The sequence below is a fragment of the Sinocyclocheilus anshuiensis genome, unplaced genomic scaffold, assembly GCF_001515605.1.
Source record: "Sinocyclocheilus anshuiensis isolate Anshui unplaced genomic scaffold, SAMN03320099.WGS_v1.1 scaffold2749, whole genome shotgun sequence".
Classification (NCBI taxonomy): domain Eukaryota; kingdom Metazoa; phylum Chordata; class Actinopteri; order Cypriniformes; family Cyprinidae; genus Sinocyclocheilus; species Sinocyclocheilus anshuiensis.
In genome coordinates, this window is record NW_015554047.1 from 129,945 (window position 1) to 146,314 (window position 16,370).

At 36.6% G+C, this 16,370-nt stretch overlaps 1 protein-coding gene across 1 annotated transcript in view; it reads left to right on the plus strand.

The window, feature by feature from the left end:
- The window catches only part of LOC107668436 (la-related protein 1-like), a 34,678-nt gene that overhangs the window by 15,382 nt on the left and 2,926 nt on the right, over nucleotides 1-16,370 (plus strand). Inside the window, exons 12-19 of the mRNA XM_016460301.1 lie at nucleotides 4,714-4,837; nucleotides 6,243-6,439; nucleotides 6,977-7,083; nucleotides 9,187-9,232; nucleotides 10,944-11,109; nucleotides 12,771-12,898; nucleotides 13,592-13,757; nucleotides 15,419-15,546. Coding sequence (XP_016315787.1) covers nucleotides 4,714-4,837; nucleotides 6,243-6,439; nucleotides 6,977-7,083; nucleotides 9,187-9,232; nucleotides 10,944-11,109; nucleotides 12,771-12,898; nucleotides 13,592-13,757; nucleotides 15,419-15,546 — 1,062 coding nt within the window. The remainder of the gene's footprint in view (nucleotides 1-4,713; nucleotides 4,838-6,242; nucleotides 6,440-6,976; nucleotides 7,084-9,186; nucleotides 9,233-10,943; nucleotides 11,110-12,770; nucleotides 12,899-13,591; nucleotides 13,758-15,418; nucleotides 15,547-16,370) is intronic.

A 16,370-nucleotide genomic window follows, 5' to 3' on the forward strand; every position in this document is an offset into this window, starting at 1 on the left:
ATTTAACGCCCCTTACCATAATTGCTTCAGCTTTCAAAATAAATGTAAAGACAGAGCCCGAAAGGGAAACGGAGTCGCGTGATAGACACAGTGATGAAGCTGGTATGTATTTGAAGTACACAAGCCACGGTTAAGACAGCTGACTCCACTGTGATCTCTCTCTCTCTCTCTCTCTCCCACGCCTTCTTTCTTTGCGTGCACATTTGGGCAGCATTATGCTAATATTTCCACATAGTGAGGTAGATATGTGGGGGCGTGTTAGAACGAGCCGTTTTAGGGGGGCGTGGCAGAGTCTTAACTTTGATAAAGAATATCTCTTTGGATTTGAGACTTTAGTCTTTGCAACTTCAGGGATCTTATCTATGCACAATCAGCTTGTAACACTCCAAAGAGAAAGGAAAACTTGAAATCGCATCATATGACCCCTTTAATATATCAAAACATTATTTATGTAATTGTAATTGCAGGTTAAATGCATTCATGTCTTGCACTAAACCGTGTGTAAATGCATCTAAATGCCACTTCAGATGTAGCTCCTGTGTTTCCTCTTCAGTGCAAAGATGAATTTTGTTGATACTGATTTAATTTGCTTGGTAACAGCTAGGGCTGTACGATTAATCGAATGCGATATTCATGTGCATCTTGTCAGTAAAGCGGTTCTGTGATCAGCAGTAAATCTCCATCACCTGCTTTCAGATGGAGCAGCATTTACTACACAGAGCCGTAGTTCACTGACAAGCTACGTAATATCGCATTCATAATCGCAGACAATATAATTGCGCGATAATGAAATCGAAGAAATCATTTACAATAATGACAGCTGTTTGCGTAGCTTCTCAGTGAACTACAGCTCTGTGTAGTAAATGCTGCGCCATCTGAAAGCTGGTGAAAATACGAAATTTAATAACATGTTTTTAAAATCCTTCTGTCAGTTGATGTGGCTTCTTAAACAGAATAATTAAGGCACGCAATGTTTCATAGTATTCTAAGCAGTGATAAAGGCTCTGTCGATTAGCATTGCATTATTATATACTTTATTGTAATGAAAATTATAATAAGAACTATATATTGTCATAGTCGTGTGTTTATTAGTCACGTTGAATCAATGAAAGCAGTTAAATCTTCTGTTTATTCAGCTAGCGCTATAGGGTTTTCCTGGGTTTCTTCTGCGGGGCGTATTTGGAGTTTCTCTGGCCTTCGGATGTTGATTTACTGCTGATCACAGAACCGTGCTTCACTGAAAGATACGCACGACAATCACAGCTTCTGTCTAATCGCGATTTATCGCCTTTGTGATTTAAATTCGATTAATCGTGCAGCCCTAGTAACAGCCCAAATGTCTTATTATTCTAATTTACTGATTAAATGTAAGAATTTGACTCTAATTATCTCTAATTGTCTAATTATCATTATCGATAAACTCCTAGAAAATATCAAGACATTAATTTTTGTCAATATCGCACACCCCTAGCCTAGCACCAGAGTGTATTAGTGTTTGAGATCTGGAGCGCAGCACAGGTTTCGGTTTACAGCGTGTTTTTGCAGCATTGAGCAAAGTAGCCAATCACAGCCATATCTGTTGATTTCTTGAACGCAGCAGCCAATTATAGGAGTTTAAGTCAGAATCCACTCACTGCTTAAAATTCCGGAGATTTGTTCCGTGTTGAATGCAAACTCATGAATCCTGTCATTATAACAAACAAAGTGTAGACGCAATGTAAATAATAGGGATGCTCCGATCCGCCTTTTTTGCCTCCGATTCCGATACCTAGGGTTCGGTATTGGCCGATTCCGATCCGATACCAGTGAAGTTTTTTTCCCTCATTTAAATAAATGTAGAATTTATATATCTCTGTCTGTGTCACAATCTACTAGATACAGACTACTTCATTATAAAGAAAAATAAAATAAACAAATATGAAAAAAATGTAAGGACTTAAATATTCATATGTAGCTCACATTATGCTATCGTATGGCTTCAGAAGTAGCACAGAATAAATCGCACAATCGAAAAAAAAAAAATATCGGATTTGGATCGGCTCTCTCTGACCGATACCCGATCCGAGAAAAATGGCACTATCGGAGCCGATACCCGATATGAATATCGGATCGGCGCATCCCTAGTAAATAATAGATTCAACTTGCAGTGTAGAGCTTCATTGATTATAAGGGAAGTTTGTGAGATCGAGATGAACCGAGATGAGTGATAGCTTTTTAATGATTATAAAGTTAGTTTGTAAATGGGATACTGATTTTATGACAGCAGTTCAATAAACAAGAAGTCCATATTAAGTGACTTGGAGTAAAATCAGACAACAGGGATCCTAAAATCTATTTCGTTAACGAAAATAGTTCCGAAGTCACAGTGTTGTTTCATTTATGAATGAATCCAGTGAGAAAAGCACTTCTGAATCAGCAGTTTGAATAAATCGATTGAATGAATGATTCAGTGAAAAAGACAGTGACTTGCGCCACCTTCTGTCGGTTTTGGTTTCATTTTTAAAATATAATTTCAGTTATTTGAATCATTACATATTTCTTTATTCAACTTCATATTTAAAACTTTAACCTCATAACATTATGAATTTAAATGCATTCATGCCACCTCTAAACCTCGTTAAACAGTCTGTAAATATACCTAAATAGCACTTTTATGTTGTTCTTTTTTTTTTTTTTTTTTCTTTTTTGCCACCTCTGAGCCTCATTAAACAGTCTGTAAGTATACCTAAATGCCACTTTTGTGTTCTTCTGTGCCACCTCTGTAGTGCAAAGATTAATTTTGTTGATACTGATTTAGTTTGATTGGTTACTTATTCTGATTGTTTTAATAATTTTGAAAAAGTTTATAAATATTAACGCATTTGACATAAGATTTAATAAGGTTAGGAAAAAATGCCTTTACCAAGGTAAAAAAAAAACTATTGAGAATCACTTTGTGTCAAATATTGCCTCGTAATGGGAAGGTTAATTTATTGATCATAAAGATATAATTTTTTAAATTTTAAAGCACAAGTGCTCCTAATAACAGATGTCCTGCTGTAGTGCACTAAAAGCATTACTAATACTAGGTAGTGTGAGAAAGCATAGCCAAGAACAAAACGGTAAAATTATTAAAAATACAACAATACTACTTTAAAATATCATGAAAAGCACAGCAGTAGCAGAAATCAGCCCATTCTCTGCAGATGTGAGTGATCTGTCATTAGACTGATGTACATCACTGACTGCTCTCTGTGTTTTGTCTGAGTTTTATTCTGTCAGATTCTGGGTGTGTGTCCATTCTCGCGCTCTTCTGTTCTCCTCGCGGCCTGTTCTTTAGCGCCATGTTTCTGGACGGGCGGCACAGAAAGGTCTTGCACCAGAGCGTTTGTTGTGGTCTTTTGTGTCGCGCTCTTTGTGCCATTCACGTGCCGTGTGCGGTAAGGCCAGCGGTGCTAGAAAAGCCAGATAGCGTTAGCTTCAGTTATCCGCTGTTTGAGCAACAGCTCTGGGGGTCATGGCTCGCTCCGGCTCACAGGTACGAGCAAGATGTGTATCGATTAGAGCTTTGAAATTATGTTGTGCCATTAGAGCTTTAATATTGGTTTTGCTTCTTATATTGTCCTGCTGCATGTGTATGAGGTTCTTAATGACAAGTGCTTGGAAATCTTGTAACTCTGCCTTATTCATAGATGCAAACTCCTCACTTTTCAGTGACAACTCACTTTGAGTTTTATTCTGTCAGATTCTGGGTGTGTGTCCATTCTCGCACTCTTCTGTTCTCCTCGCGGCCGCTGAGAGCGTGTTCTTTAGCGCCGTGTTTCTGGACGGGCGGCACAGAAAGGTCTTGCACCAGAGCGTTTGTTGTGGTCTTTTGTGTCGCGCTCTTTGTGCCATTCACGTGCCGTGTGCGGTAAGGCCAGCTGTGCTAGAAAAGCCAGATAGCGTTAGCTTCAGTTATCCGCTGTTTGAGCAACAGCTCTGGGGGTCATGGCTCGCTCCGGCTCACAGGTACGAGCAAGATGTGTATCGATTAGAGCTTTGAAATTATGTTGTGCCATTAGAGCTTTAATATTGGTTTTGCTTCTTATATTGTCCTGCTGCATGTGTATGAGGTTCTTAATGACAAGTGCTTGGAAATCTTGTAACTCTGCCTTATTCATAGATGCAAACTCCTCACCTTTCAGTGACAACTAACTTTTTTGAGATCAAAATAGATCACCTATGAGATTTGCTTGGATCCAATGAGAAAGGGGGGGTGTTAGTAATCTAATTTCTTTAAGACTAGTCATAACTTTTTTTTAATTCAGTTTGTATTGTAGTCTTCAAAACTTTACTTCAAAAGCTATGTCTGTTTTATGTATTAGGGTCTGAGATGTGGGAACAGTGAAGAGAGAGAGGGCAAACATTTTTGCATTTTAGTTCAGCATTGCTGTCTAATCAGCCAATATTGTCTTAAATAGACATAGCACTTCATCTTTTAGAACATGGGAATCTTGATTTTTGTCAAATGTTGCAACAAGATTTTGTTTTATTCTTTTTGTAAAAAAAAATATTTTGGACATATAATGTAATGAACAAATATAAAAAAAAATACCTTAATATAACTACCAATGAGCATGTAAAGCAAAAATCGTCAAAAGAAATCCCGTGTGGAGCATGCCCCCGATCCGCGCAATGTTCTCACCTTTTTTCCCCTTCACCTGTTTGCATCTCCGTATATTGTAACAACAGCAAGAAGTGGAGAACTTCAGGAAGGTGCACCTGATCAGCCGAGAGCAGTTCGACTGTCTGACCCCTGAACCTCCCGTCGACCCCAACCAGGAGGTTCCTCCCGGACCCCCCCGACCCCAGCAGAGTGAGTCTGACCCACAAACACACTTACACTCGGCCTGGGCCATTTTAACACTTCAACAGGATTTTATTGTTTTTCTTATTGAAGGAAGAGATGTTTTGAATAAATGATGGAGCGCTGATATTCACACAGAATGATAAATGTGAGAAAAACGCAAGCTTATGAGACACAAGCTGAACTTCTTTGACTTGAGCACCGCGTTTTTAGACAAAAACTTGTGCAGAACTGCTACTGTATGTCTTGATATTTGATGTTTGCATGATGCTGACAGACTGAACGCTGCTGCTGTTTCATTTACTGTTAATAATCGCTGCTGCTGCTGTTACACTGACAGTAGGCGCGTTTCCATTACCCTTCAAATTGCGCAAATTGAAATTGCGAATTGAAAATACGCCTAATGGAAACGCGTCAATTTCGCAAAAACGGCCATATGAAGTTTTTTTAAAACTGACATTGGTTAGGAAACATTTGCATTTTTCTTATTTTGCATTATTTATGAACACATAGGATACAATATTTGCCTTCATATTTCATGCATCTTTTCTGCAAAGATATTTAACAAGTGATTTTGTTTGCATTTACAGCATGTTAAGAACTTCACATGTGCTGCACTTGGAAAAGAACTTTGTGTGTGTTCACAGTTTTAATGTGTATATTTGCTTTAATTTATTTTCATGATTTGAGGTAAACTCTATTGTTGCTTTCAGTATCATGACTATAAGGTCACACAAAATTATATTTAAACTCGCATTAGACTATCACTGTCATATAGTTTGTATGTTGTTGTTCCAGCCGTGACGTCGCAGAAATAGAAACCATTTTTAAAATAGAAATTTTGTGTGTCGCAGCTATTTGTGACCCTGGAGCACAAAAGCAGTCTTAGGTCGCTGGGGTATATTTGTAGCAATAGCCAACAATACATTGTATGGGTCAAAATTATACATTTCTCTTTTATGCCAAAAATCATTAGGATATTAAGTAAAGATCATGTTCCTTGAAGATATTTTGTAAATTTCCTACCGTAAATATATCAAAACTTAATTTTTGATTAGTAATATGCATTGCTAAGAACGTCATATGGACAACTTTAAAGGCGATTTTCTCAGTATTTTGATTTTTTTGCACCCTCAGATTCCAGGTTTTCACAAATATTGTCCTATCCTAACAAACCATACATCAATGGAAAGCTTATTTATTCTCAATTTCAAGAAATTTACCCTTATGACTGGTTTTGTGCTCCAGGGTCTCATTTAGGACAAGAACTTTGATTAACATGGAAAAAGATACCTTTTATCGCGTGTCGCAGCTTCGTGTGTGGTTAGGACACGGTGTTACAATCATCAAAACCATGCTGTCTCACTTGATTTGTTCTGAAGGTTTAAAGACGTGAATGTTTTCTCTCTCGTAGTCCCCACAGAAGCCTTGGCCAACAAACTGTTCGGAGCGCCTGAGCCGTCAGCTATCGCCCGCTCTCTTCCGACGGCCGTGCCTGACTCTCCCAGCTACCGCACGCCTCGCACGCCCCGCACCCCGCGGCTCAGGGACCCCACGCAGACACCCCGCTTCTACCCCGTGGTGAAGGATGGACGGCCGCTGGACGCCAAAGTACGTATCCGCTCTTACAGGCTGCAAACAGTGCGGTCCTGTCAGTTATTAGGGCTGGGGAAATAAAGCATCGCATCGCGAATCGAGATTCTGAGATTTTCCGAATGCATGGCGAATCTTTCTCGAGTCGATTCTGAGCTTATAGTTTTGAACAGCAGATGGCGCTGCATGCTTTAGAAACCGCCGTACTTTGCTCGTTTCCATATCCTTACACACACTTGAACCTAAAATAATCATTCATAAACTTCGAAAAGTTTAAAGCGAGTTAAAAGGGTGTTCACAGTGGGCTGTGTTTATATTAATCTGGCATCATAAAAGCATTCTGAGCCGAGGTGAAATTACAGACTCAGCCGAACGCACAAGCGCTCTTCTTCATGAGCATTTGAGTGTGCGGTTAAAAACTAGAGTAGAGCGCCATCTGCTGTTAAAGTCTAAGCTCATAATCAATGCATTCGGAAAATCTCAGAATTTATCCATGAATCGATCATGCATCGATTTATCGTCGCAGCCCTATCAGTTATTGACCTTTTCTTTCAGACGCCTCGCAAGCGAAAGACGCGGCACAGTTCCAATCCGCCCATGGAGTGTCACGTGGGCTGGGTGATGGACTCCAGAGAGCACCGCTCACGCACCGCCTCCGTCAGGTCAGCAAACACACGGACCTCATGTCCATTCACCTGATAAGAGACTTCATCTGAGAATAATAAAGTCTTCAGAATAGCACAAACGGACTATTGAATCGGTTTCATCTCATCCATTAAAAATGGATAAGAAATGTATGTGATGCTAAACTAATTTCAAGTATTTAACTCCTAGATCAAAAATTTGAGAAACAAATTCAGTCAAAATTGCTGAAGTCATACATTTAATTTATCCAATATTTAACCTGTTAACTGGTTCGGTGCACTTTTTTTTTTATTTATTTTTTTTTATTTTATATATATTTTATTATTATTATTTTTTTTTTCCCTATTACATATTTTGGTAACCATCCTAAATGACATATCATTTGAAAGCCTAAACGCTCAAAAATCATCCCGTGAAAATAGTTTTGAAATCGGATGTTGCGTTAAATCCTTTAATCAGGCCCCTCCCCCCTAGTGGGCGGTACCAAGTGTCATATTACAAAATTAAATACAATATTTTATAATCAAAACTTTTTCTAATCTTGACAAAACACGTACTGTAGGTAGAAAGGTCTGTGAGTCTCAAGATTCCATATTTGGTGGTTATTTTGTGATAGAATATTGTGACAGAAATGTATGCGTTTTTTACAAGGAAATACATTAAAAAAATTAATTGGAGTCTTTGTGTGACCAGGTGGCTGTTTTTGGTGTAACGCTTAATCTCACAGGAACCTCAGTTTTTGAGATATCAACTTCAAATTAGGAACATAGCTTAGTTAAACATACAGTATGGCTTTGAATATAAAGCAATTTTAGATTCCAAACTATTTTGTAAAATATTTTTATATAAAAAAATGGGTAAAGTACATTTTCAGCAAAATTGAGCAATAATCTGCCAATTGTCCTCTTTAAAAAGGGACCGACCTTAGATCTGTATTCCAAAGCGTTCATGAACTACATACGTTTAAGTTCAGATTTCGTGCATTTTCACATCTGTGTTTATTCTGCAGTGATGGTATAATAAAAGAAGAAGAATAAAAACAATTATAGATAGAGACTTCATCTGAGAATAATAAAGTCTTCAGAATAGCACAAACGGACTATTGAATCAGTTTCATCTCATCCATTAAAAATGGATAAGAAATGTATGTGATGCTAAACTAATTTCAAGTATTTAACTCCTAGATCAAAAATTTGAGAAACAAATTCAGTCAAAATTGCTGAAGTCATACATTTAATTTATCCAATATTTAACCTGTTAACTGGTTCGGTGCACTTTTTTTTTTATTTATTTTTTTTTATTTTATATATATTTTATTATTATTATTTTTTTTTTCCCTATTACATATTTTGGTAACCATCCTAAATGACATATCATTTGAAAGCCTAAACGCTCAAAAATCATCCCGTGAAAATAGTTTTGAAATCGGATGTTGCGTTAAATCCTTTAATCAGGCCCCTCCCCCCTAGTGGGCGGTACCAAGTGTCATATTACAAAATTAAATACAATATTTTATAATCAAAACTTTTTCTAATCTTGACAAAACACATACTGTAGGTAGAAAGGTCTGTGAGTCTCAAGATTCCATATTTGGTGGTTATTTTGTGATAGAATATTGTGACAGAAATGTATGCGTTTTTTACAAGGAAATACATTAAAAAAATTAATTGGAGTCTTTGTGTGACCAGGTGGCTGTTTTTGGTGTAACGCTTAATCTCACAGGAACCTCAGTTTTTGAGATATCAACTTCAAATTACATAGGAACATAGCTTAGTTAAACATACAGTATGGCTTTGAATATAAAGCAATTTTAGATTCCAAACTATTTTGTAAAATATTTTTATATAAAAAAATGGGTAAAGTACATTTTCAGCAAAATTGAGCAATAATCTGCCAATTGTCCTCTTTAAAAAGGGACCGACCTTAGATCTGTATTCCAAAGCGTTCATGAACTACATACGTTTAAGTTCAGATTTCGTGCATTTTCACATCTGTGTTTATTCTGCAGTGATGGTATAATAAAAGAAGAAGAATAAAAACAATTATAGATGGATAGCCGACTCCTACAATTGTGTTTTTTCCCTTCAGTGCTGATCACGGATGTTGTCTTTCCTCTGCAGCTCGAATGCGAGTCCGTCTGAAGGCACCGCAGCGATGGGTAATTACTAAACTAATTTCAAGTATTTAACTCCTAGATCAAAAATTTGAGAAACAAATTCAGTCAAAATTGCTGAAGTCATACATTTAATTTATCCAATATTTAACCTGTTAACTGGTTCGGTGCACTTTTTTTTTTATTTATTTTTTTTTATTTTATATATATTTTATTATTATTATTTTTTTTTTCCCTATTACATATTTTGGTAACCATCCTAAATGACATATCATTTGAAAGCCTAAACGCTCAAAAATCATCCCGTGAAAATAGTTTTGAAATCGGATGTTGCGTTAAATCCTTTAATCAGGCCCCTCCCCCCTAGTGGGCGGTACCAAGTGTCATATTACAAAATTAAATACAATATTTTATAATCAAAACTTTTTCTAATCTTGACAAAACACGTACTGTAGGTAGAAAGGTCTGTGAGTCTCAAGATTCCATATTTGGTGGTTATTTTGTGATAGAATATTGTGACAGAAATGTATGCGTTTTTTACTACCCCAGCGACTTAACACTGCTTTTGTGCTGCAGGCTCACATATGTGACCTGTGCTGGCAGAATGAGTCCCAATGAGCAAATTTTCAAAAATGAGCTATTTTAATTTTCACATTCTCCGTTAAAATACCTTTAAAATGATGTATGATTCGTTGGAATCGGATGAAAAATGACTGCGCTATAAACGTTTGAAGTTGACGAAGTCAGCAAAGTAACTTCTGAGAAAAATCGAGTTAAAGTTTTCTGAAGGTTACAAAGCAAAATCACCTGCAACATTGCATCGTTTCCTCCACTTCTTATCTTAATATTAATTACTTTATTAATAATCACAATATAGCCATTTTTTATTTTATCTTTGTTATTAAAAATAAGAACAGATGCAAAAAAAACAACAACAGTAGAATAAGTATAAATATGAAACAAATAGGCCTAGTGCATTACTTTTTTCATTTGACATCTATACAAAACCATTCAATTAAGAAAAACAAATTCAAATGTAAAAATCAGTGTGTTCATTACAAATAAATTGATTATTAAAACTACAAAAGCAGTTCAATCGAGACCAGCAAACGTTTCTTTTATTGTTTGATTGACGGCCGTTATAGTAAGTCCTACTGTAATGGATCTAATATAATGCGACACATCAGATGTTTTCCCAGCAGTTCCCCAAACGTTCTCTTAAGACAACAGATCGTGTTTGCGTGAATAGCCTACTTAATTCTGTGTATACAGGTATATTTATCGGGATCGTGCGCTGTTGGAAGCGTCTTTGTGATCGATTCGTATATCAGTAAGAAGCTAGCCGAGAAAAAGGTACTCCTCTCAGAAAACGTACTAATAAAGATAATTTTATGTGTTTAATTACTATTTGGAGCATTGGGATCGCTAGACGAGGGCTTAATGAACTCCTTTTTGTGAAAACGAGAAATTCGACCAAAATCTACTTTTTTTCACACTCATTTTGCCAGCACGTGTCACATTTTAAGATTTTTAAGATCATGTTGCAGTTGAATTTCCATTGAAATCGACACTTCTGTTTACAAGGAGCAGTTCATGGAAAACTATTTTAATCACAACTTTGTGCTGTAGTCAAACACTGTGTTGATTTTTGTTTTTATAATCAAAAGCTGGAATTTTTATTTTTTTAATTCTGCCTACCACCATTTTTGACAGTCATAGTCGGCATGAATTGCATTATTAATGTGGTCTTTTGTTTTTAATAAGTTATGGACAGCAGAGATTGAGTGTTATGAACTGATGGGCTGTCTCGTGTTCCTCAGGTACGGTCTGGAGTGTCTCTTCAGGTTTTACAGCTATGGACTTGAGAGGAAGTTCAGGCCGGACATATTTAAAGATTTTCAAGAGGAGACCATTAAAGACTACGAAGCAGGTCTGTCTCTGAAATATAGGGGTGGGGAAAAAATCGATTCAGTCTTCTAGTGATTCGCTTTGATTCACAAATTTAAAAAAAATCTATTTTGTAGTTAATATAATAATAATAATAATAATAATAACAACATGATGTTGTCGGAACAAAAGAGCATCAGCAATGGAGGAGGAAAAACAAACACATCCTGACCCATTTTCAGTGAGGGCAAGTGTTTGGAAAAATATGATATTAATTCTTGATCTTTTATGGGAAGTAGGGACGTGTCTGAATAGTGAATCTATATTCAAAAACGAACAGTGCGTTCTACGGAGCCACTAAAGAGACATAGTTAGCCGCTTGCTAGCGGTAGCCTGTTACATTACAGTATATAAAGTTGACTTGACGCATAAACAGTAAAGAGAGATGACTGAGGACGCCGGCGAATGATTTGCAGATCCTGAGCACCGCTGACAAACACCTAATCTTCTTAAATGTGTGGTAAGTACTGTCGCTTCGTAGTATAGAGTATGTGTGATCGCGAATCTCGAAAGGGAAAGTAAAAAGCGAGCATGCATTCAAAACGATTTCAATCCCCACATATTAATAACGGCTCCCTGATGCCCACAGTTTATATACAGTATAATTACCCAATGATATAATTGTGAGAGAAACCATTGAAATATATTTTTTCCTCCCATCTCGTATTTATTCCCTTTCCCTTCCTAATGGGAAGTGTAAAATATTTGTTTTATTAGGAAGTTAATTGGAAACTAGGGATGTCAACGATTAATCGACGATCGATTAATTGTCGATAAGAGATGCAATAAATTAAAGCTATTGATGGTCGATTAAGCAAAAAAAAATTAGAAGCGAGCGGCTGTGAGTGACGCGATGGGGCTGGATCTTTGGCAAAAATTACGCTTCTAATGTGATCCAAACTTTAAAAGTACATTAAAACAGAAACAACACAAAGTTATTTTGTATTGAAATGTAGTAACTAAATCATGTTTAATTATAATTTCCCCAGATTTAGGGTTTCATATTGGGCTCTGCGCTTTGACAGAGCTGTGGACATGAGCAGGACAGATATATATATATATATATATAGCCTGTATATAATTGATTCCTACAACTTATTAATTTGTGGCCACTGTCCATGTTTCATTCATTTGTTCCCTAGAAACCCCATGATTTAACTAAAATGAGGGAACGAAATAAGTCATAGGAACTAATTCTTAATTCACGGCCACGAAATCTTTCATTTCCCTCTGGATGTTGATCACAGTAAGAGACGAGAAAACCGCGATTAAAAGTGAACGACAATAAAAAATTAGAATTATTTGGGAAGAGAAACCATAAATATTATTAAAGTCGTGGAATTTTGTGACCAACCGGCATAACAGAACACAAAGCCGTGTATGGCTTTAAATGTATCGAACGATGTCGCGATGTTACATTTGCCTGCTAACCCAATATTTCTGTTATGAACAAAGCTTTGCACAAAATATTTGATGAAATCGTGATTTAAAATTGAAAAACCATTAATCGATTTATAATCGAATCGTGACCCAAGAATCGATATGAATTGAATCATGAGGTACCGAAAGATTCTCACCCCTACTGAAATAATGACGTCTAGTTATCGGAGCTCTTGTTTAATTGTGCTTCATGTACCCTGACAGGCCAGCTGTACGGACTCGAGAAGTTTTGGGCCTTTCTGAAATACTCTAAAACAAAGAACATGGAGATTGACCCCAAGCTGCAGGAGCATTTAAGCAAGTTCAAGCGTCTGGAGGACTTCAGGGTGGATGTGAGTGCAAGTGCATTTCTTATTTCATTTGCCGTTTGCAGGCTTGAAATCAACATGGCTTCTTTCATAATGCATGCTTGCACTATTGTCTTGGCAGAAAGACATTTATAAAATGAAATTGCATTTCCGCATTGATAAAAACAAACCCTGCCAAGCTGCTGGGTTGTGATGGCGTTTCTTCTGTGTAGGGCTGGGTGATATGGCAAATTAAATGAAAAATTTAAATTACATTTTTTCAGAACGTTTGACTGATTCCCGATTTTTTTTACGATTTTTAACTAGTCAACTTGAAAATGTAACTACAACATGATTCAAGTAACAAGTAACCCTCTAGAAAACTATTCCGAGTGCAGCACACATGAAGTTGTCAACATGATGTACATTTTTAACTAATCACTTGTTAAATATCTTTGTAGAAAAGATGCATGAACTGCAACTACATCTTGTATGAACTTGTCTTACACGTGTCCCTGCAGCACAAAAGCAGTCTTAAGTCGCTGGGGTATATTTGTAGCAATAGCCAACAATACATTGTATGGGTCAAAATTATACATTTTTATTTTATGCCAAAAATCATTAGGATATTAAGTAAAGATCATGTTCCATGAAGATATTTTGTAACTTTCCTACCGTAAATATATCAAAACTTAATTTTTGATTAGTAATATGCATGGCTCTTTTGTTTTTAATAAGTTATGGACAGCAGAGATTGAGTGTTATGAACTGATGGGCTGTCTCGTGTTCCTCAGGTACGGTCTGGAGTGTCTCTTCAGGTTTTACAGCTATGGACTTGAGAGGAAGTTCAGGCCGGACATATTTAAAGATTTTCAAGAGGAGACCATTAAAGACTACGAAGCAGGTCTGTCTCTGAAATATAGGGGTGGGGAAAAAATCGATTCAGTCTTCTAGTGATTCGCTTTGATTCACAAATTTAAAAAAAATCTATTTTGTAGTTAATATAATAATAATAATAATAATAATAACAACATGATGTTGTCGGAACAAAAGAGCATCAGCAATGGAGGAGGAAAAACAAACACATCCTGACCCATTTTCAGTGAGGGCAAGTGTTTGGAAAAATATGATATTAATTCTTGATCTTTTATGGGAAGTAGGGACGTGTCTGAATAGTGAATCTATATTCAAAAACGAACAGTGCGTTCTACGGAGCCACTAAAGAGACATAGTTAGCCGCTTGCTAGCGGTAGCCTGTTACATTACAGTATATAAAGTTGACTTGACGCATAAACAGTAAAGAGAGATGACTGAGGACGCCGGCGAATGATTTGCAGATCCTGAGCACCGCTGACAAACACCTAATCTTCTTAAATGTGTGGTAAGTACTGTCGCTTCGTAGTATAGAGTATGTGTGATCGCGAATCTCGAAAGGGAAAGTAAAAAGCGAGCATGCATTCAAAACGATTTCAATCCCCACATATTAATAACGGCTCCCTGATGCCCACAGTTTATATACAGTATAATTACCCAATGATATAATTGTGAGAGAAACCATTGAAATATATTTTTTCCTCCCATCTCGTATTTATTCCCTTTCCCTTCCTAATGGGAAGTGTAAAATATTTGTTTTATTAGGAAGTTAATTGGAAACTAGGGATGTCAACGATTAATCGACGATCGATTAATTGTCGATAAGAGATGCAATCAATTAAAGCTATTGATGGTCGATTAAGCAAAAAAAAATTAGAAGCGAGCGGCTGTGAGTGACGCGATGGGGCTGGATCTTTGGCAAAAATTACGCTTCTAATGTGATCCAAACTTTAAAAGTACATTAAAACAGAAACAACACAAAGTTATTTTGTATTGAAATGTAGTAACTAAATCATGTTTAATTATAATTTCCCCAGATTTAGGGTTTCATATTGGGCTCTGCGCTTTGACAGAGCTGTGGACATGAGCAGGACAGATATATATATATATATATATAGCCTGTATATAATTGATTCCTACAACTTATTAATTTGTGGCCACTGTCCATGTTTCATTCATTTGTTCCCTAGAAACCCCATGATTTAACTAAAATGAGGGAACGAAATAAGTCATAGGAACTAATTCTTAATTCACGGCCACGAAATCTTTCATTTCCCTCTGGATGTTGATCACAGTAAGAGACGAGAAAACCGCGATTAAAAGTGAACGACAATAAAAAATTAGAATTATTTGGGAAGAGAAACCATAAATATTATTAAAGTCGTGGAATTTTGTGACCAACCGGCATAACAGAACACAAAGCCGTGTATGGCTTTAAATGTATCGAACGATGTCGCGATGTTACATTTGCCTGCTAACCCAATATTTCTGTTATGAACAAAGCTTTGCACAAAATATTTGATGAAATCGTGATTTAAAATTGAAAAACCATTAATCGATTTATAATCGAATCGTGACCCAAGAATCGATATGAATTGAATCATGAGGTACCGAAAGATTCCCACCCCTACTGAAATAATGACGTCTAGTTATCGGAGCTCTTGTTTAATTGTGCTTCATGTACCCTGACAGGCCAGCTGTACGGACTCGAGAAGTTTTGGGCCTTTCTGAAATACTCTAAAACAAAGAACATGGAGATTGACCCCAAGCTGCAGGAGCATTTAAGCAAGTTCAAGCGTCTGGAGGACTTCAGGGTGGATGTGAGTGCAAGTGCATTTCTTATTTCATTTGCCGTTTGCAGGCTTGAAATCAACATGGCTTCTTTCATAATGCATGCTTGCACTATTGTCTTGGCAGAAAGACATTTATAAAATGAAATTGCATTTCCGCATTGATAAAAACAAACCCTGCCAAGCTGCTGGGTTGTGATGGCGTTTCTTCTGTGTAAGGCTGGGTGATATGCCAAATTAAATGAAAAATTTAAATTACATTTTTTCAGAACGTTTGACTGATTCCCGATTTTTTTTTACGATTTTTAACTAGTCAACTTGAAAATGTAACTACAACATGATTCAAGTAACAAGTAACCCTCTAGAAAACTATTCCGAGTGCAGCACACATGAAGTTGTCAACATGATGTACATTTTTAACTGCCAAGCTGCTGGGTTGTGATGGCGTTTCTTCTGTGTAGGGCTGGGTGATATGGCAAATTAAATGAAAAATTTAAATTACATTTTTTCAGAACGTTTGACTGATTCCCGATTTTTTTTACGATTTTTAACTAGTCAACTTGAAAATGTAACTACAACATGATTCAAGTAACAAGTAACCCTCTAGAAAACTATTCCGAGTGCAGCACACATGAAGTTGTCAACATGATGTACATTTTTAACTAATCACTTGTTAAATATCTTTGTAGAAAAGATGCATGAACTGCAACTACATCTTGTATGAACTTGTCTTACACATGTGTCCCTGCAGCACAAAAGCAGTGTTAAGTCGCTGGGGTATATTTGTAGGAATAGCCAACAATACATTGTATGGGTCAAACTTATCGATTATTCTGTTATGCCAAAAAATCATT